General features: G+C 41.2%; 1 protein-coding gene across 1 annotated transcript in view; it reads right to left on the bottom strand.

Annotated features, from left to right (window-relative positions):
- TMEM241 (transmembrane protein 241) overlaps positions 1-21,779 on the bottom strand; it is a gene marked incomplete at its 5' end in the record, with an annotated part of 62,264 nt that overhangs the window by 26,698 nt on the left and 13,787 nt on the right. The window contains 8 exons of the mRNA XM_084260569.1: positions 4,968-5,061; positions 8,062-8,131; positions 9,366-9,400; positions 15,052-15,087; positions 16,081-16,126; positions 18,157-18,205; positions 19,536-19,587; positions 20,971-20,996. Coding sequence (XP_084116695.1) covers positions 4,968-5,061; positions 8,062-8,131; positions 9,366-9,400; positions 15,052-15,087; positions 16,081-16,126; positions 18,157-18,205; positions 19,536-19,587; positions 20,971-20,996 — 408 coding nt within the window. The remainder of the gene's footprint in view (positions 1-4,967; positions 5,062-8,061; positions 8,132-9,365; positions 9,401-15,051; positions 15,088-16,080; positions 16,127-18,156; positions 18,206-19,535; positions 19,588-20,970; positions 20,997-21,779) is intronic.

Here is a 21,779-nt window from a genome sequence, read left to right as displayed (position 1 = left end):
GTGCGTAAGAAAGACAGCATAACACTCAATGAGACTTTATTTCAGTTATCCAACTTTGTTTCTTCAAAGAAGGGAGGAAGAAAGAGAGAATCCAAAATCCACTTTCCAACGACCTTCCCATTTATTCTTCCCCTTTTTAACAAGTTGTCTCAATGGGTTCCTACTGCGACAAGAGGGAAGAATGCTGCCAATCAATGTGATTGATAAAGCACTTCAACTTCATTGCAAGCACACACTCCCTTTTATACTATTCCTACCACGTGTTATACTTATCATATTTTAATTGGCTCTTAACTAAAAGTTACATTTACATACTCCACCCATCTTGCAGCCTGGGAATCATGTCTCTTTCTCAGTCCCAGGAGCACTGAATCCTTATCACACCTCCTGCTCCCACATCTTGTGGCCTTGCTGCATGATACACAAGAATACGCTGACTGATGGTTGACCCTTCTGTTCTCACCGAGGCGGCGTGGGGCCTGGTCTCACTGAGCTACACAGGCGACTGCTTGGACAACTGCTCCATAGGCTCATGGCCTTGCTTCTCAAGCCATTCTGCAACAGGTTCCTACTGGAAACAAGCTGAGTCCCGTACTACAAGATTGCTGGGATAACACTAAACATGATACAAGAGTATGAACTTGTAAGTAACCAGGATCTTCCTGAAGAAATGTTCCAAATTACCATTTTCCTCTCCTATTAATGATTTAAATTATTATTTAAATTATTATTTAAATTAGAGACACTAACAGGTTTCATCACCAGATACAGAGTGGCAGCCTTAATCTAAACAAACTCACTGACTGTTAGAGCTCATTAGTGTTCTCACCAGATGCTTCTGTCTGTATATACGAGCATCTCCAGTTTTTCTTTCCAGTACATGACCCATGATACTAACATAGCTTTCAAAACAAAACCAAAAAACATCTCAGTACAGCTTCAAATCCTCACTCTTCTGGGGATTAAATCTGTGCAAGGCTATGACAAAGCATTCCATATTTCTTCAGCTTCTTAAAAGCAATTATTTTGTTTTACAGATAAGTTAAGGGATTTTTTGGCATTTCCTAGCCATCTATACAGGGATGAGTAACACACACGCTATGTGCTTCCACAGCAAAAGTGCTGAGAGCATTTGTCACTGTAAATATCACATGGGGCCATCTACACAGATGAAACCTGGGCTTCATCTGTCTCTGCACAGAGCAGTGCTCTGACACAAAAACTGTCAGAAATCATTATTAGGAAGAATTTTAAAACCTCATACAATGATTTAAGCTGCCGTAGCCAAAGTAAGTATCATAAAAACAAGTTATGACCCAGCTCCAGTTTTTAAGTGAATGAGAAATTAGAGGGCAGGGAGGCCAAATATGTGGGTTTCACAAAGAATGTCTCTTTGAATCTGCAGAGCAGGCTCAATCAGATCTCATGGTTAGTTTATTAGTCTATCGGCACTTAACAAGAAACGAAGTGGTGGCAACGATAGCCCCAGCTCATCAGTCACACAGGTACAAAGCATCCAAATGGAAAACAGATTTTCTGATTCTCTGCAACTCCCTGGAGGCCTGTGCTGCTGTCTGAGGAGTACAGCATTCTCTTTTCTTGGCTCATTTGCAACATAAACATATTCTGGCCTCAAATGCTGCTCCTTTCCAACTGCTGGTGAAAACTCCAGTCAGTCTGAGAGATTAAGAGGATGATCTAGGGCACTACTCAATCCACAAAAAATGCTCATGTGGGAACACAAAGCCGTTGTTATGACCAGGGGTGGGTTTTTTCTACTCGATCTCATTCTGCAAGTCTAGATTCCAACAGTTTCTATCTTTACTCTTTATCCACATTAGCTTCCTTCTTTTTTTGAAGGGCGTCACACCCTCAGATTTAAACAGATTTTTACAGTACTAGTTAAATGCTGCTTTTCCACACCTATGATGAATGAAGATGTAACTGAGACAGCCTTCATACCCACGCAATGTTGGGCTGGATCAGTGTGTAGTTTGAACACTTCCAAACACCTGCAGCACTAGTGATAGACAGGACTCTTCTTAACCCCATATGTAAATGTATGGCTCCTCAGAGTTAGAAGATAGTTTGTGAGAATGTTGTAGGAGCTGATAGATCAACTGCTACTTACCCTCATAGGCAAGGTCCAGCCCAGCTCTTGCTTTCTCCCTATCTGTGTCTGTCTCTGCAGTCTCTTTTGATCCTTGTCCTGAAGCTGATGTATAGTGTTTCTGAATTTTTCAAGCATTCACTGATTTCTACCACATAATCTGCTGCATTTTGGCACTTGGAGCAGCAGTTCCACTGTGCTCCTCATGCTGCCTCAGATGGCTATGACTGAGCCCTAAAATAATTCTTACAGCAAGCTTTAAAACATTAGTGAAAGACATTAGGTAAATTGCTAGTTTTGGTAAAATTGGTAGGGCTACAGACAGATCTCATGTCCTTATTACTTATGCCCCTCTTTGAACTCAGGACAAGATATAATTTGAGCACTGGGTTAGAAGCTACAACAGGAAAAGAATTAATTTGCTCTGTTACAAAAAACCTTCCCAAGCAAGATAATTAAACCATGCACATTGACAAACACAGACTTTAAAGGCTGAAGATCAGATTAAATTATCACAGTGACAAGCCTTTAGTTTCTATAAAGGCACCTAATTTCACTGACAACAGTGGCTAGAACAAACTTTGTCTAATTTATGTCTAGAGTTGGCCAAACCCCCACAAATCTAGAAACTCTTGAACTTTGTGAAAGCTTTGATCCAGTCCAGACTTCGTGGCTCTGATCCACTTCAGCTGGGAAGGACCCAAATCCGCTTAAAATATATTTCACAACACATCTTTGCCTGCATTTTTTTCAGATAGGTCATAAATACCATTCCTCCTTATGCACAGTACCTACCAGCAGAGACAGCTATTCCCACCTCCAACCCAGGCTGCTAAAAAAGAAAGAGAAAAAATCCCCCAAAAACATGCAAGAGTGAGCTCTAAATCAGATGACTTCCTACCAAGGAGCAAGAAGAAAGCTAAGGTACTAAAATCTGCACAGGCAGAATGTTGGGAAGAAATTCAAACTGGTGAGAAACAATGTGTGATTTGTACAGCACGGACCAGCTTACGAAGCACGAAATGAGCCTTATCACTTCCTTCTGGTTATCCCCACAAAAACAAAGACTCATTTGACTACAGTTTCTGAACAAGCATATTATGCAAGTCATTTTTTGTTGTTGTTGTAAGGTAGGAGCTTCATTCACTGTAGTAAGAAAGCTGTGATCACAAACCACATAGGAAGGTTGTGGTTTTCAGATGACCTAGCTGAGAGAGATGAAATGAAGTAAAATCTAATCAGGGAGTCTGACAAACTCCTCCAACTGCATTTACCACTGATAATTTAACAAATGAGTTGTTGATAACTTAAATCAAGTGCAGCCAGATCCTAGACCTACAGATCATAGGACAGTTCCAGTAGGAATGGACGTTAGGAGGTCAGACCAGGTTGCTCAGGGCTTTGTCCAGTTGGGTCTCGAAGAACTTCAAAGACAGAGACTGCACAGCCTCACTGGGCAACCTGTGCTCCTGCCTGACTTGTCCTTGGGGTGAAAAAATATTTCCTTATACCAATCTGAACCTCTCTTGTTCCAACTTACACTTGCTACCTTTCACTGCCCCCAAACACCACTGTGAAGAGCCTGGATCTGTCTTGATAATTTTTCCATGGCTCCTGGGCAGCTGCTGTTTGTTAGGTGCTCCCAAAGCTGTCTCCCTTCCAGGCTGAACAAGCCTGGTCTGGCAGCTGCTCCTCAAAAGGCAAGTGCTCCAGCCCCCTGAATTCCTTGGCAGCCCTCTGCCGAACTCACTCTGGTTTATCAACATCTTCCTTGTCCTTAGGTACCTAAAACAAGGCTCCCTGTTCCAGATGTGGTCTAACAAGCGCTGAGTAGAGGGGTATGATCACTTCCATGAATATAGGGCCTGTGCTGCTGTTAGTAAGACCCAGGATACTTTTGGCTTTCTTAGCTGCCAGGGCACACTGCTGGCTTGTGTTCAGCTTGCTGTCTGCCAAAATCCCCAGCTCCTTTGCTGCAGATCTGCTTCCCAGCCATCCTGCATTATTGCCAGGGGCTCTTCCTTCCTACACGCCGGGCTTCATATCTGTCATTGCTGAATTATGTAAGATTTCTGTTGGCCCATTCCTCTCATCTGCCCAGGTCCCTCTGGAAGGTAATCCTGTCCTTCAACATCATTGACTGGTCCTCCTGGTTCAGTGTCCTTTGCAAACCTGAGTGAACTCTATCACCTCTGATTCTTCAACAAAGATGTTAAACAGGATGGGTCCCAGGACAGACCCCTGTGCTATTTCAGTTGTCACAAGCCTCCAGTTAGAGCAAGAATCTTTAACCTCTACCTTCTGACCCAGACCATCCAACCATGTTTCTACCCATCTAATTGTTTGCTCATCCAAACTGCAACAGTCTAATCTGGATATAAGAACATTGTGGGAGATGCTGTCAAAAGTCTCGTTAATATGAAGACAAATGACATCCACAACTCTCCCCTGCAATGACTGAGTGACAGTACTGGTACTGAACTTCAGGGAACTAGTTTTAACTCTTGGCTCTGGGAAGACACACTAGGAACAACTGGTGCACGCACTCTCAGGAGTATTCTTCTCCAAAACACCTGTGGTAAGTATATATTTGTATTACCAGGATTCAATAGGCCAATTCCTTAGTTGAAATAATGAGCCCAGCCTAAATAAACTCAGTGTATACACAGTATTTCAGCTTAGCTAATGATCCTGGTGTATTATGCATATGGTATTTGTTGCCTCAACTCAACATGCAAGTTGCACAGACGCCCTTGAAGCAGCAAATAGGTCAAATGGAAGTTAGAGACATGCAGAGATTCCTCAGTTCTGGGAGAAGCACATATCCACAGTGCTCCCGTGACAGTCTTTGTCTTACCTTTGCGAGGAAGCTCCATGCTGCATACTGCCCTGAGGTTGTGCTGCTTTTTAGCTTCACTGTGTGCAACATCAGGAAGAATCCCAAGAGTCCACTGCAAGGGATGGGGAAAGCTTGTTACTAAAGTCTCTTAATTTCAACTAATCAACCTCTTACCGGCATCTTGGTTTTCTTAATGCAGAACTGCAGTGTGTTAATCCCATCTGGAGAAAGAAACACGTTGGACAAAGAGCTTACATTATGTCCAGCACATCTCAGGTTTGGTTCAGTCAGTGACTAGCATCAGAGTAAAGTCAGTCTGACACTCTTATGACTGGTCTCTGATACTCTTGCATAACCAAGGAAGTAGAGATTATTGGAAACATGAGGTGAAATACTAACTTCAGGCACTGAAATGGCTCCGAATAAAGGCAATGCTAATTTCAACAGGAGCCACACATGTTTGGCAACTAACTCACTTCAACCTCCACACAGCCTTGAACTCAAAAAATAACCACTGGAAAGTTTCTGCCTGAAGCTTTCAAGCTGTTTAAACTTCATCAGGCCTTAATTCCAATTAGGAAGTCAAATACATCTCTACTGTATAACAAATAGACAGATGACTCAGTAGTGCTGGGAACTGGATACTCCAAAGCTCCTTACTGACAATTAAGTGAATTTTTCTTCTAAAGTCATACAGGACAGTAGTCTCCAGTGCTCCCATAGTCAAGACTACTCTCAAGGAAACTCTGTTCCACATATCACTGTACCTCACAGAGCTTGCAAGCTCTGGCCTTGCATTTTGTTTCACTTGTTTACATACCTACAACCAGTGTGAACCAATGAAATAGTGTAAACCAGCAAGCAGGGAAAAGGACTTCAAAATATATAAGGCACAAATTCCTGTGTGGCTGGTTGAGAGGTATAAGAGATTACAAAGTACTGTGGGAAGATGCACGGGAAAGCAGCTGGGATCAATACAGCATGCAGGAGGTGAGACAAAAAGTGCCCTGGTATCCCAAGACGTATGTTGTTCTGGATAGTGATGTGATACAGTTGGTGCCCTTTCTGCAATAGCAGAAGACAGAGGCTCCCCAGGTCAGAAGCTCCATGCTGGGCTCCAGCACCAAAGCCAAAAGCCTCTCCCTGCTCAGTACACGTGGTAAAGTTGCACGTCAGTCATGTCAGTAGAGGTGGTTTTGACACACCAAGCACCAGGTTAAGGTACATGCCCAGGAGCAGTAGGTACAAAGGTTTCTTACAATGAGCCATGACATAAGATCCCAGAGGACTATCCTCTCTGCCTGGAGCCAAGCAAGCAGATACTGCTTTGATGAAAAAAGATAGGCCCAAACTCAGCTCCTTCCTGCAGAGTGTGAAGTGCTGAGCAGCAAAGCATTCCACTCTGAGAAATCAGTGAGTTCAGTGAAGCAGCACTGCCCAAACGTTGGAAAGTCCAGTAGCTGGCTTAGGTTTGTTCCACATCCTCTGACTGCTGTGAGAAGGGCTTTTAGTCAGAGTGATTTGAGGATGTTTAGTGCAATTCAGAGATTAAAAGTGACACAGCTAATTATGATATCTGAAATATTGATGTCACAATTAATCCTGAGCTATTTCATTAAATAAATGAAGCACTTTGCACCTTATTACAAGTGCTTCAGACATTCCACATAGGTAGTAAATTTAGCTGCATCAGTTACCCTTACTTTACATTGTATAGGTTTTCCTCTAAGTCCTTTATGGATACAAAGACACTGGATTACAAGAAGTAGGACCATAATTGAAGAGGGTTGTTTCTCCATCCAACTATTCCTTTCCATTTGCTGTAGTGTACAGTTCTATCTACTACACGTGTTCTGAAGCTGGGGCAATGGAAACAGAAGTGGGAGGCTACAACAGCAGTCAAATTTTCATTAAGTGAAAGAGAACAATATCTGGGCTAGATATCCATTAGAGCCTACAGTTAGACCTTACCTTCAAGAAGTAAATTTCACCTACCTATCGTGGACAATCTTATTCATTAAATAACTAATTGCAAGTTACTTGTGGTGTGGATAGTCTGCCCTTGCAAAAAGCCACTTTCATACCCCAAAACTATGTACATAAGGAAATTATTTAACAATATTTTTTCATATCCTTTTTTACTGGAAAATCCAGATACAAGTAAGAAAATCCTTAACAACTGGAAAATATTTTGGCCATCAGCATGAAAAATATTTTTTCCCCTCTAAAAAGAAAACACTTCCATTTGGCAAATGACTGGAGGGGAAAGACAGGAATAAATTTTTTTTGAGATAATTAAGAGCTATAGGAAACATATTTATGTTATCCTGTGAGAATTATACTATTGGGCAGTGAACTTTTGCTACTCAAAATAAAAGAATGCTTGTTAAAGCTTTTCCCTTTTACCCCAAAAAAACATTCTGCCAAATAACAAGATGTACAGGCAAATAAATCCATGTACACCCATATACTGCTGAAGACTAATACTTCATAATCACTGCAAACAGCAAATTTTACAAGGGCTAATCCGACTTGAGAAGTATTTGAGAGATGCTATTTATCAAAGCTTTACTACATTAGGTAAAAATTAGTTTACTGGAGACTGGGAACTCTCCTAATCAGAATGCACTCACTCAAATAAATACAGGCTTCCTGCATGCTTAAATCTCAGGCCTTCAAATGCATACCTACATATGCACAGATATAGATCCTCTGCAGTTATGCCAGCAGAAACTAGTAAAACTAAGTTTTTGCATGCTGCAAAATTTGTAACTGAGAGTTGAAGTTGGAAGTCAACAGGATCTGCTATTTTGAAAACATTCACATGTCCTGTTACAGAATCATAGAATGGCATGGGTTGGAAAGGACCCCAAGGACCACAGAGTTCCAACCCCCTGCCACAGGCAGGGCCACCAACCTCCAGGCCTGGACCTACAAAAGGCTGCCCAGGGCCCCATCCAACCTGGCCTTGAACACCTCCAGGGATGGGGCATCCACCACCTCTCTGGGCAGCCTGTTCCAACACCTCACCACTCTCTCTGTAAAGAACTTCCCCCTAATACCTAATCTAAACCTTCCCTCCTTTAACTTTAGTCCATTATAGAGAAGTTACCTGGCGCAGCAGCTGCTATGAAACCTGTAGAAGTACAGGAATGGAAAGTCCAAGGCACTGAAGAGATCACCTGAGGGACAAAGCAACATACTCAGTGGAACACGTTGGGAACAGCAATTATGTGAACATTACTAGTTTAACATTCCTTTGAGCTTTTACAGCCGGCTGACTTTTCATTTATGACGCTCTCCACATTTCTAGTGTGTTTAATGATTTCTCTCTGACCTTGCTTCTAGTCAGTTCCTGCCTTTGGTTAAAAAGGAATACCTAAGAGTATTCTTCACTCGTGTACAGAAGATCCTGCTTAAGCAACAGCTGCCAGTGGATAGACACGCATCATATCCACTTCTTTTATTACAGAGCTCGTGGTAGTTCCTACTGAAGTAACATGAAACACAGACATATGCTGGCCCCTTCCCTCTGAACATATGTCACATATGTTCCCTTGCACTCTGTCACACAGAGCAAGTTCAGAGATTTAAAAAAAAAATCTTCCAGATCCAAGCAGAGCTTCTGAGTGCCTATGTTTCCAAGAACCTGGGCCCTGGTTGCTTTTGGTAGCAACAATTCCCAGGAGTTCTACAGCCTTCAGGCTCTACAGGAAACTCCCTCTTTCACTTTTTTGAATACATGACTATTTTGCTTAACATGTCTGTTCAGGCTGGTTGGGGAACACTGGATACACAGTATGCACCACCAGGCAAAAGGGGGATTTTACGTTTATTTAAATGCTTCTTTTGTTTTTCTGACTGAGCAAATGTCTAGTGAAAGCAAGAGGTGATCAGCTTTAACCCTGTAACTATTAAAACATCAGTACAGCAGGAATATTAGCCACCATCAAATATTTCATTTCTCCATCTTTAGCCTTTGATCTTTCACTACTTGGAATCCTGCCCTGGGCTCAAGCGATGGGATACATCCAATGAACCTTTGCACAGCACTGAGGGTGATGCAGAAAAGGAAACTCGACTCTATATGGATTGCTGGAAGACTGCTCTGATTGCTCTGATGAGGACATGTTGTAGGGAATTCTTGTCCTTTACCATGAACCACCTCAAAACCTATTCCTTGTTCTCCGTCCCATGCTGCTTCTTTGCAAAGGGCAGTTAAGAAAGGTATTAGTAAATATGATGCTAATTACACTACTTTATATACCCTCCTCTCCTTTTTCTGCAGGATCTCATATTATTGGTCACTGTTGAATTACAGGGCTAAAATCTCACAGAGTTTGGTCTCTAAAAACATGCATGGAAAGGAAGGGTAATATGGAAACCTAAAAAAAGGAATAAATCAATCCACTTTACCTGCTGGATGGGATGCAGAGGCCAACAACACCACACTAAAATATGTAAAAAAAAAAAGTTTAATTGTATACTACAGAATTTAAGACGTTGCCTGAATATTATAAATTGATGGCTTTGTGTTTGTGGGTTTTTTTTCACAGTGAAATTTATTCCAGTTAAGTAGAACAGCTGAAGCATAAGTATCAATTTAGAAGAAAAAAAAAAAAAGGTTGGTTGGGAAGGAATCTCTGGGATCACCTAATACAACCTCTCATCTTAAGCAGAACTATCACCAGTATTTGGTCATGTCCTCTGTGGCTTTGTCTCAAAAAAACAGGTCTCAAAAACCTCCCAGCATGGAGACCATAGCCCTCTGTGTAACTCTTTCCAGGGCCACCCTACTGTCCTAGTGAAGATTTTCCTGACGACCTGTTTTTTTAACAACCAAAGCTGCAATTTATGGTTGATCCATGTTATACCATATGCCACTCCTTACAAGAGTCTGGCTTTGTCTTCTTTGAAATTCCCTTTGAAGAAGGTGTAGGCAGTTTTTAGGTTGCACCTTGGTCTCCACTTTGCCAGTCTCAAAAACACTAGCTCCTTCAAACTCTCCTCACAGCAGGCCATGTGCTCTAGGTCCCTGGCAACGTCAGTAGCCTACTTCTAGATCTATAATTTCTCAGTGTCTTTCTTGAACTGAATAGAATATTCCAGCTGCAGCCTCAGCAATGCTCATAATAAATTCTCTCAATCTGACAGCCATGCTCCTTAAAATGTAGCCCAATACCTGGTTTGCTTTATTTTGCCATGAGCATAAACTACTGCCTCATATAGAATCACAGACTGGTTTGGGTTGGTCAAAAATGAGCTAGCTCCAACCCCCTGCCATGGGCAGAGACAGGCTCCACTACACCAGGTTGCTCAATGTCCGATCCATACTGATTCACTGTTACCCCAAGTCCTGCTGTTCAACCAGCTGGTGACGCCACTGAGACAGAACCTAGGGAGAACTGTATTTGTGCCTAGACTTGAGTGTCCCTCTGTCTGAGGATTAATTTCAGCTGTGTCTGTACAGATGTCTGCTTTATAGGCATGTACACATATTCAATATCTGTGATAAAAAGTCAAACATAGAGTCTTATGCACTGCACGGTCATGCCCAAAATAAGGACAAATGCTGCAATTAAAGGAGCTGTAAAAAATACATGAAAATAAAACCAAGTACCAGCCCAAACAATGCACGCTTTTCACAGAGATACAACTGAACAAGAAAATCAGCTGTGACCAGTTCTTTGGTATAGTTAGTGGTATAGGCTGTGCAGGGCCTTCTTCAGTGCTACTGATTCTTCCCAAATTTTTTTATTGCATGTTGTTTCCAAGGTTTAGAAGGTTAGAGAAACATATTCTGGGGCACTGCAATATGGGAGAAGCATGCATGTCTCCAAAGCAGATTTGCAGCTTCCTCCGATAACATTCGTCCATGAACACGAAGGACAAGAGGGAGAAGGAGAAAAGATTATCTGGAAAGGTTATTTCTTGGTAAGCAGCAAGCACTGTGCTTACAAAAGAAAAGAGAAATTCATTAAGGTTATAGATGCTAAAGCTAAACAATTTTCCCTGGGTAATTACCTGCAATTCTTACAGTTCACTAGGCCCAGTAATGGTGGCAAAGTGCCAACCCAGCCGATGGAGGAAGGGAAGCCTGCACAATGAAAAGTTAGGGCAGAGAAAGAGCTGGAAGTGCTTCCCAACACACAGAGGTTATGGCTAGAAAACTGAACTTGCTGTAAATGAGCAACCCCCAGTACCTGTGGCAATAAAAGTATCATCAGCATGGTGCTTAGAGCAGGGCAATTCCCTCTCCCAGCATTAGCACAGCTACAATTTCCAAGCCTGCTCCCTCTCAGCTGTTCCCTGTCCTGTACATGACCAGGCTACCGTGCTTGGCGGCCCTGCCCTCGGCACGCTTCCGTGAGCCCTGGCATCATTCGCAGAGGTGCCGGATGGAAAAGGCCTTGGGCAGCCTTGTGAAGATCCAGGCCTGAAGGTTGGTGTCCCTGCCTGTGGCAGGGGGGTTGGAGCTCTATGATCCTTGGGGTCCCTTCCAACCCAGACCATTCTATGATTCTATGATTCTATGAAAAGAAACTGTGAAAAGCACGGAAATCCCACGGCCAGGGAAGCCTCCAGGGGAAGACTGTCACTGAAATCAGCCATGGGAGACAAGGGGCTGAAGGAGGGAACAGTTAATGAGCGACAGTCAGGTGGGTATTTTACACTTAATGTTTTACACAATGTCTTTGAAAAGCACTGGCTGAGATGTTATGCTCACGTTGTCAATATTTATACGTGTTTTTAGAAGATGTGGTTGTCACAAAGATATTAAACAAGGCAAAGCAGATCACTTACAGTAGGCAATCCCCCACCCCTCCTCCTCACACATGTGCTCTCCTGCATGGGATGCCAAGAGAAATTCACAATTCCTTGGTTTCCTGATAAAGAGAGCAAAAGAAGCAAAGGCCTATTGCTTTTGACTGAGCAAGAGAGAAAAGAAGAGGCTGGCAGGACAAGTGAAACTGTATCAACAGCAATGAGAACTATGACTATGGCATGTTTCTCCACTTTAGCTTTTTCCATTATTAGTTTTTAAACAAAAATCCAGTGAGATTGGGAAATGCTCAGAGAGAAACTTCCTTCTGCAACCAAGAGAAATTGATAACCCTACCAGACATCCCAGGCCTTGATCCAAAGAAAACATAGGAGGAAAACAAAGCCACCCTTGTCAAGTGCAAGGCAGGTTAAAGCAAATGGGTGAGATGACACTAAAGCTGTCTACTCCGGACAGAACATCAGTAGAAAGAACACCATGATGTTGCAAAACCAGAAGAGGGATGCAGAGGTTTCCAGCAAGACAGCCTGGACATCAAGCTCCAGCAAACCCAAAATCCCTGTGCTCTTTTTCCTCTGTGTACTCAGCACTAAGGGCTGGGTCAGCCATGGTTTTCCTTCTGGCTAAAAAGAGGTTTTGTCAGCAAGAACAGCAATTTATGCCTGCAAAGCCACTCTTCACTATTGCAGAAAATCTATTGCAGCTTTTTTAATTCACACAAACGATTCACAGCCCTTCCAGCAGCCAGATGTAGTTTAGCTGCATTGAAGAGAGCCTTTACCTCACGCCTTTGTCAGTGCCATTTATTCACCACTTGAAACTCTGCTGCTACAAGTCCCTGTTTTCTCCTCACCAGTGACTCCCAGGCCATCCAGCATGCATTTGTGAACAAACACCAGACAGACACTGGGATGCACTCAAACTTTCTTCCAGGTTCTCCAGAAGAAGTAAACTATCTCTACCTGCCTCAGCATAGGAGAAAGCCCAAGATGAGCTGTCACCCACTTCTAAGACACATTATGTATCCCTAAACATGCCATAACATTACTCACCCCCACATGTAGCCCTTACTACCGAGATGGGCAGGGGGCAGAAATCTGGCTCGCTCCTTGATAAAAAGTGGGGGACTGGAAAGGAATAAAAGAAAATACAAGATCACTGGAAAAACTACAAGAAAGTAACTAACATGTAAGTCAGAGCGCAGGGAAATAAAATACTGCAGTAAAAAAAAAGGTGGTGGGAACAAGACTGGTGGATTACAGAGAGGTTCTTGGAAGTGCATTTCTTTCTCTTCTCTTCCTCCCTCTCCCTGCCCCACATGCTTAAATACAAGGGAGATGGATGAACAGGATGGAGTTGGGCCCTGAGAAGCCACATCACCCCTCCCTTCTCTGCAGAGCACAGCTCTGCTTTCCCTCCTACACTTGTTCCTGGTCTGGCTCCTTTTTAAAAAGCCATTGAATAATCAATCATGTTCTAAGTGATGAAGTGAGAAGAATGCCACACTTGCAACATCAGCAAAGATTTCTTCAGATCTGTTTGGTTCTGGAAAGTTCCCATTATGTACGTTTGCTTAAAATGTTCTCCACTCCCCAACTGTTACAGATCTTAAAACTGGAAACCGTGCATGGCATGTAAGGACAGCCTAAGTCAGGAGACTTGGTGAATTTCAGTTGCATGTCTGGAAGTGTCCAATGGAGCCAATACAGTTAATGGGTTTTTTTCTCCCTTTCATAAGCCTGTAAATCAATAATCATGCTTCCCATGTAATGTGGAACTCCTGCTCTCTGGTGGACACAACTTCACAGGCTTCAAAGGATACCATCAACTAATACAATGGGAATCCAGCCATGAGTTTTTAAATTAAACCTGCAAAACTAAGACCTTCAGCCACAATCTGAATTTAAAGGTTCAGGCCCAGATGCAGTTTTCAACTAAGAACACAACTGAGAGCTGTAGTCAGGCAGGTGCCAGAAGAAAAGACAACAGATTTTACTGCAAGTTCCATGATTGTCCCTTCGACACAAATAGCTACAGCTCATTCAAGGCTTCATGGGTTATTTCTGCACACAGCAGTGTATTTGCAAGTTCCATGACTAACTCTTTAAAACACTTTCAATAAACACAACTACCTTGAGTAAAATTGATTTGCTTTGCACTTCACAGTAGATGGAAAACATCAACTTAAATAAGAGACCACTTCAGACTGATAATCAGATATTGTCAATGCATGGGGGCCCTGGTGAATAGACAGGGGGATCATACAAATGCAAAATCAGAGTCCTGTATTACTTATACATGGAAATAGGAGATATGACTAAGCAAAGACAGAAAGAAATACACAGTATTATCATGTTGATGAAGCTCACAAGATAAATGGGAATTGAAGAGAAGGAACTGTCCTACATGGGTGTCCCTAAAGGGTTCTTATCAAGGACCTAGAATGCGGCCACACATCCATCTAATCAAAAGGACAAGCATAACTTCACTTTTCTTATCTTTATTTCTAACTTCTGCTCTCTCGTTCATTCCTTTTGACCATCCTTTCTTAGAACTTAGTATCTGTACTCCATAGTTTTCCCATATAACTTTAGCTACTGTCCCAGTAGGCCAACATATACAAGATGGGATTGTGGATGGAGGAGAATCTACTAAGGTCTCTACATGCCTGACATCAAACAAAGCTTTACAAAAACCTAGGGGAAGCCATGCACACCGAATGTTCTGGCTTCCATGGCTCTGAGGAAAGGACTGACTTTTTTTTTTTTAATAAAAAAATGTAGGGGAGTCTGATCAGTGACTCTGGCTCTTTCACTAACTACAAAATAACAAGTCACTTTTGTATCTTCAAATCAGAGAAACAACTGAAAGTCTGATTTGCTCAGTCCCACTAACGGCACTCTGAACAATCAGCTGCCACTCATGTTCTTTGCAGATTGTACTTTTGTAATCACTACCTCTCCTTCTGGCAATTTTGTAGAAGTTTTACTTTCTGAAGTGGGGCATTGCCAGGGAGTTACTCTGTAAATATTATTTCTGGAAATGATAGATCACTTGTGCACACGGTGATTAAAAAAATCCATAATTAACACCTCGTTACCTCCCCAGGTATATATTGGCATGTCCACCTATAGCCAGAGCCAAAAAAATCCAGCTGCTAGACCATTCAACTTTGCACTGTCCTTTCAGTGAACGTTCTGCTAAATATACACATTAAGAGAGTGGTAACTATGAGCTTCTCAAACACGCCACGGCTGAAAATGAAAACACATGCCACATAAAACCAGCTATGGTGTATCAAAGGCTTATTCATTTTACCTGAACACATAGTTGATGTACTGTTGGTCCAGGTCACTGGGAGAGGAGGGAAAGGAAAAAAAAAATATCTTCTTTTAGTAATACAGTTCATTTTGTATGAGACCAGCATTGTAACACTGAGATATGGCATAATATTAAGATTATATATGACAATGTTATAATTAAGTAATACTAACACTATAGTTCTATTATATATAACTAGTTATATTATATATTACTAGCATTATAATATTATATCATATATTATGCCCATAATCTACAAACATAATCTATAAACATTATAATACTATCAATATATTCATTTCCACATCTGCATATTCCTTTTGTTGTTACTATGCCAGTGGAGTCTCATTTAAAGTGAAGATAAAGCGAGACTGACAAAAATTAAGACCTTTTCCACAGGGTCTATCCATATTCTATACACACATGTATTATGTACATATACATAATATGCAGTGGCAACATATCCATCTCCATCTACAATGACATGTGCAGAATATAGACAAGTAACACCACGTGCTTTCAAAACAGCTATTGTCTGGGTGAAGTTTTAACACATACGTGGGATTAACACGAGGTTTCAAGGTTTTTAAGGTACTCAGCCATTCCAGTCCTGTGGCAAGTCACCAGCTGCTAAACATTTTTGAGACTATGTCACAAAGGCAGACACTGACAGATTAAAACCATGCAGCTTTCAAGGTTAATACAAACTAACATTTTCTCTTAATGACTGTGCCAGTAATTAGGGGTTCTTTTTCCAGGACTGTCATCATCCTTTGATAAGACACTGTTTAAAACTAATTCAGTGTTCGAGTTTGCAGCATAACTATCAATAACCACATGCTGTTGTTATCAACAGTAAATAAGGCTCCTCTTGCAAGAGAAGTCATTAATGATTAACCAAGTGGTCCAGCTCAGACTTGATAATGCAGAGATCCCTAGAGTTTTATCTGACTGCTACACAGTTGTGACTCTAACCCTCTGTGACAGCAGCCTCTTTCTTTTAAACAGAGTAAGAAAACACATTACCTTAAAGAGCTAGGTTTCCATAACTTGTGAAATACTTTGTAAGCCCCTGTAATTGAAATGACATGTGTAATTGCCATACCATTCAATCATTCTGACAAGCAGCTCGTTTGGTCGTGGTACCAGCAGACACGGAGCCCCTCTAAATTACAGTTTAGCAACACAGCACAAAGGATGCCTAAACCATGAGTAAAATGAACCTATCACTTCAAATGAATGGTTTTGAAGTGTTATCATCTCAGAGTACTGCCATGCTATTTGTTTCTGCTAGTCCTTCTGAAGAAGGGACAACTCCTAGCTCACAGCAGATTCACAGGGAAGTGTGTATGTACTTATGTACACATGTGTAAATAAATACAGAAAAGTGTTGCAGAATGCTTTCTTCAGCCAATCCTGGTTTTTTGGGTAACTTCTATTATCTGTTCACCTATGTAAACCCTTACTGCTACTGGCTCTGAGCTGTCTTTCCTGCTTACAGTTCTCTCAGTACTAGAGTCTCCAGGTTCTTTACATTTTTGACCTACCCACCTCTTGGTTAGCTCCCATTTCTATTCTGAGAACAGCTTTAAGCACTCAAGAAGGAACAATACAACTTCAAGCTCTACTTTTTTCAGACCCTTTATTTAAGGCTTTTTAATTCATAAAGAAAACCAGAACATGAAAAGCAAATCCATTAGAACACTATCTAACAGATGTTCTCTGTTAGACAAACCAAAGGGTAGAAAACACGTCCCTTCTCTAATGCTCTGTCTGGATTAACTGTGTGACAAGTTAATTCATCTGTTTGCTCTTTTTTTGCAGCATCTTTATTCTGTGTCACTTGATAGGAGATCTAATTACACAAAAAAAGCCCCAACAGTCCTACCAACAACTTTCTCTCAAAAACAAGAAAGAAGCAGTATTTTGAGCATAAACATTATGTTGGCACTTCCTACACGCTTCAAGCATGCAGAAGAGACCTCCTGAAGACTCTCAAAGCAGTCTTCCACCTCCGTGGCCTCACACTGCTTTACAAATGAGACCTCTTGACTTTGAGAAAGCAGTAACATCACTCATTACAGCAAACAAGTGTTTGAAGTGAAAAATGCCTTGCTTTTTGTTTTACTTAAATAAGCAAATGTTTACCATATTACATTTCCTAAAGGAAGTATATATATATATATATACTATTTCTAGTTTGTACATTAACAAGATTTTAGAATGGGATCTCTAGACCTTCCTTGACACAAATACACATAAACAAATTACCTTTGCCCTGAAAATGATGCAGCATGAATAAACAAAATAAAAAGAGGAATCAACCCTAATTTGCAGGCAAAACTTAACATATGCATGAGTCTACTCATTAAGCCTACAGGACAGCTAAGAACCAGCTACAAGTACCTTATTATCCAGCCTAATGCTCTAAAAGACACAGATCTAGTTGAAAGTTACTGCTCTTGTTTTCTTGATATTTTCTGGGTCTGTTTCTAGCTGAAAAACTAGAAAAAATCAAATATAAAATCAAAATAAGTCCTCAGGGAGGACTTATGATTTATCCAAATCAATGTTTAGTCTGAAGAAGACAAAAGAAAACCTGACAGGTTATGCAACTCATTGTTAAATTTTTTTTTGAATGCATATGATTACATAAAAAAACCTCCAACATGTCAACATCCTTCCTCTGGGATCATATTCCATGATATTTTTGAATATTTTTGTCAGTTCTTAAATAAAATCAGTGTGTGCAATAAAGCTCCAAGTTATTGCTTGATTTTTTTTTCATGTTTTTTCTCCCTTCGGAAAGAAATGTCTCTTAGTAGGCAACCATCAAAACTTCCCAGAAAAGCTTAGTGCTGATTAAAATTGTATGTGCATTTTCACATCCACTGTCAACTGACTGCAATATCTAGTTTATTTTGTTATTGTTTTCAACATAAAAATCTATGAAAGGAAAGCACTTTCTTACATTTACTGAGCCTCTTCATTCTAAGTGATTCTTAAATCCAGAACCTTAAATACCAGTAACTTCATAATAAAGCTGATTCCTCCAACACATTTACTCTTCCTAATTCTTTTTCCAAAGAGAAAATTACTTACCTACACAGACCAAGTGGATCAGAGCCCATAAATAACCGTTTGGATCAAACTGCAATAAAGAACATGCCCATCAATAAAAGCACGTTCACGTAAATATACGTATGGCTAGTTCCCTGCATTAGCTTTACAAAGCAAGTACAGCGAGTGGGAGCCACGCTACAAAGAAAGAGATGATGGCTCAAGAAGACTAGGAAGACTGAAGCTTTTCCTGTCCTGCTCAGGGACCTGGCATATGCCAGTGACCAAACTTTTTCACAGTGAGGGTGACAGAGCCCTGGGACAGGCTGCCCAGGGGGGTTGTGGAGTCTCCTTCTCTGGAGATATACAAGACCCGTCTGGACGCCTCCCTGTGCAACCTGTCCTAGGGAACCTGCTTTGGCAGGGGGGTTGGACCCGATGATCTCTTGAGGTCCCTTCCAACCCCTACAATTCTGTGATTCTGTGACCCAGGCTCTCAGCTAGTCTTGGTGTGAGTAGCTGTTTCTTTCTGAGACACACACCATTTTAAACAACCAAAGCCTGTGGACTCCAGCCTGCGGAGTCTTGCGCCGGCAGTCAGGGAGAGGCGAGAAGAGGAAAGGAACATCCCTGGTTTTTGCCTTGTCTCCTTTCCCCTCTCAAGCCCTGCAGCAGCTAAGCTGTCTCCCTCCCCAAGGCTCCACCGAAACAGGGAGTATCCAGAAGTGTGCTTGGAACAGATTCCTGTCTCTGAGCAAAGTCAGGTCTCTTCACAATCAACAGGGAAAAATAAACATTTTTGAGAGGAATTCACCTGGCACATTTTAGTTGTCTGCTTTCGGGGGAGATGAATTATACCCCAGAAGTTCCTGCTCTGCACCATGGACCATGCAGGGGGCTAGCACTTCTGATGGTTACATCTGATCAGGTGTATCCAGACAAGTTCCCAGATTCATCCCACCCAATTTCAGATACTAACTACGGTATCTAAAACAAAGAAGCAGCCTTCCTAACTCTCCAAAAGAGAAGATCACTTCCAAGGAATAGATCTTTCCTGGACTGAGCACTTTCTGGAGCTAAGTCCTTGCTTTCCCCAACAGCTACAGAAAGTGTGCAGAGTGATTACAAAGCTACCTTAGGAACCTCCTGAAAGTATGTGCCACTAATTCAAACCTAAGTGATTTTCTCTAAGCCCTAGGAGAAGTTGAACTGAGGTTTCCTAGTTTCCCCTACCTTCACCAAAGGGCTGTATGTCCACACTGCTCAGAGGTTTTATCATGATGCAAAAAGCATTAAAAGCAGCAAGACTACAACACTGCAACAGGAAACATTTACAATTCCTTTGCAGGCAAAATTATATGCTACAAAGACATCACACACATCGAGGTCTAACTAGAGTTGCTTTAGAAAGCAGAGCTCACCTGTGTGTCACACAGAGGAAGGCACACTGCTGCTATCAGGAGGAACAGCACACTGTGGGGAAGAAGAGAAAAAAAACAAAACAAAATCAAAAGCTGGATTTGTACTCTCAGCAAAGTATAGGCAATTACGCTCAATTTTACACTGATATTTCATTTGTTTAATTTTCACTCCATATTTGAAAAGTAATTTCTGCCACCAAAATTGTTTTACCCTGTATGTTCTTCATAAGTCATACGCAGCAAACTTCTATGAGAAGAGAAGCAGCAGCAGCAAACATCTCAGCAGTGATGAAACAAATTTCTTTGTAAGGAATATTATTCTTCACTTGCCATCTGGCCTCCATAGGCTGGTTCAGAAAGCCAAAACCCACCAATTTCTGGATGTGAATGCCTAGCAAAAAGTTCTTTCATTAAGGTGAACTGCCTGTTACAACAGTGTGACTCCATTACAAGCTATGGGGCAACTCCAGAAAACAGTGAAGTGGGTATGAAATGACTTAAAGACAGTACAAGTCCTCTCCTAGTCCACTGACTTGGACCAATAAATTCCTAACCCCTGACTGAGTTGCTGTTTCCACAGGCTACTCTGGATACATTGATGTCAAATTTCTGCAGACTGTCACTATTAAAAATAACCAAAGCTTTTGCAGCTTATATTCCTGCTCTCTGGGGGTACAGAAAAAAACAGAATAAAGATAAAAAACCCAGCATCCTTGAAAATACTCCAGTGATGAAAACAAGGCCACAGTAAGTCTGATAATGGAAATAACAAGAAGAAAGTAGGAAGATGGTGCCTCTAAGTACACTGAATAACAATCCAACATCATCCACTCTAAGTACAGCTAAAATATTACAGAATGTGGAGGACAGCAAATACACATTCTTCAAGTGGATGGGGGGTGGAGGGGAAGAATGAAAATTTTAATACATGACTGGCCGACTTTTATTTGTCCCCTTCTATGTCTCTTTTTAAGCCTAAACAACAAGGACCAAGGTTGGCAGGCTGTGTAGCAGAATTGGGTAACACTCACCTTTTCTTTCTTAGGAAAGGCATTTTCAGCTATTTTATATCACATTAATTATCCTTCTCTTACTGTTTAAGACTACCCACAGGAACTTCAAACCTGATTTTTATCTCCTTTCCAAAAACATACTTACAAACCCTGCTTTGTTATTCAGAAAGACTGACCTCCTGGGATTTTTTTCTTTTTGCAAGGAGCAAAAAAGTGTTTCTATTTAAGCACTTGTTTAAAAAGAGAAAGAAAAAATCCCACAACATTTTAAAAATATTTAATTACTCCTATGTTGCAATTTAGGCTCACTGCCCACAGGAATGCGCCTTACATTCTTCATTGTTTTGGTGTGCCATTATCTGAAGCAAATACAGAAGCTGGAGTCAAAATAAGTCTGAATCTGAGCAGTTTTTACAACTTACCTACAGACTTTCAGATGAGAGGTCTGCTGTAAAAAAGAAAATACGATTAAAATAATTAAAATTTGAAAATAAAAATGGTGAAATAGGCCTTTCTTCTTCCAAAAAAGGGAAAGTGATGTCAGGTGATCTTACTGCACCAAATACATTAAAAACCCACCAAGCAACATCCAGCAGTCCATTATGTTCGAGCACTGCTTAGCAAATTCAATTTTAAAAAAAGAAGCAAGACTACAGATTAGTCTACTTCAACTTGATTTACATTTTCAGATTACTTACCAGCAGGTAAACCTAAAACCAGAGATGAACTTTACACCTGGTCCTCAAACTTAATGTGAACTACACCAAAACTATGTAATGCATATACTCAAATATTCAGTATTCTTAATGAATTAGGTACTAACCCAGACAAATCAGTCTTGGTCTAAACTCATGAGAGTTTCCCAATGCTTTGGTCCAAAATTATCCTCCCAAGGCTTCCCAGCAAGACCTGTGTTTGCATTATCCTTGTCCACAGTGCTTTTGTTTCTCAAGAGAGGAGACATAAACATGTGAGCTAGAAGGAAAATATGAAACACTGACAGGGACACTAATCAGAGGACAATGCCACAGGGACATGCCATGGTACACACTGTTATGTCCCTTAGGCTAACCTTAGTGACCTCCTCAGTTTGTTAGCAGTAGCAAACATGGGCCATTTATTTGTCTTCTGTATACACACAGAGGCAATGAATGGAAGATCGCTTCCACAGCGAGCCAGGGGCCACCATAGAAACGACTTTGTGATAAATCATTTCCCAGCGTTACCTCAC

Source organism: Gallinula chloropus (genome assembly GCF_964237585.1).
Source record: "Gallinula chloropus genome assembly, chromosome: 2".
NCBI lineage: Eukaryota > Metazoa > Chordata > Aves > Gruiformes > Rallidae > Gallinula > Gallinula chloropus.
This window is presented reverse-complemented; position numbering and strand designations above follow the sequence as displayed.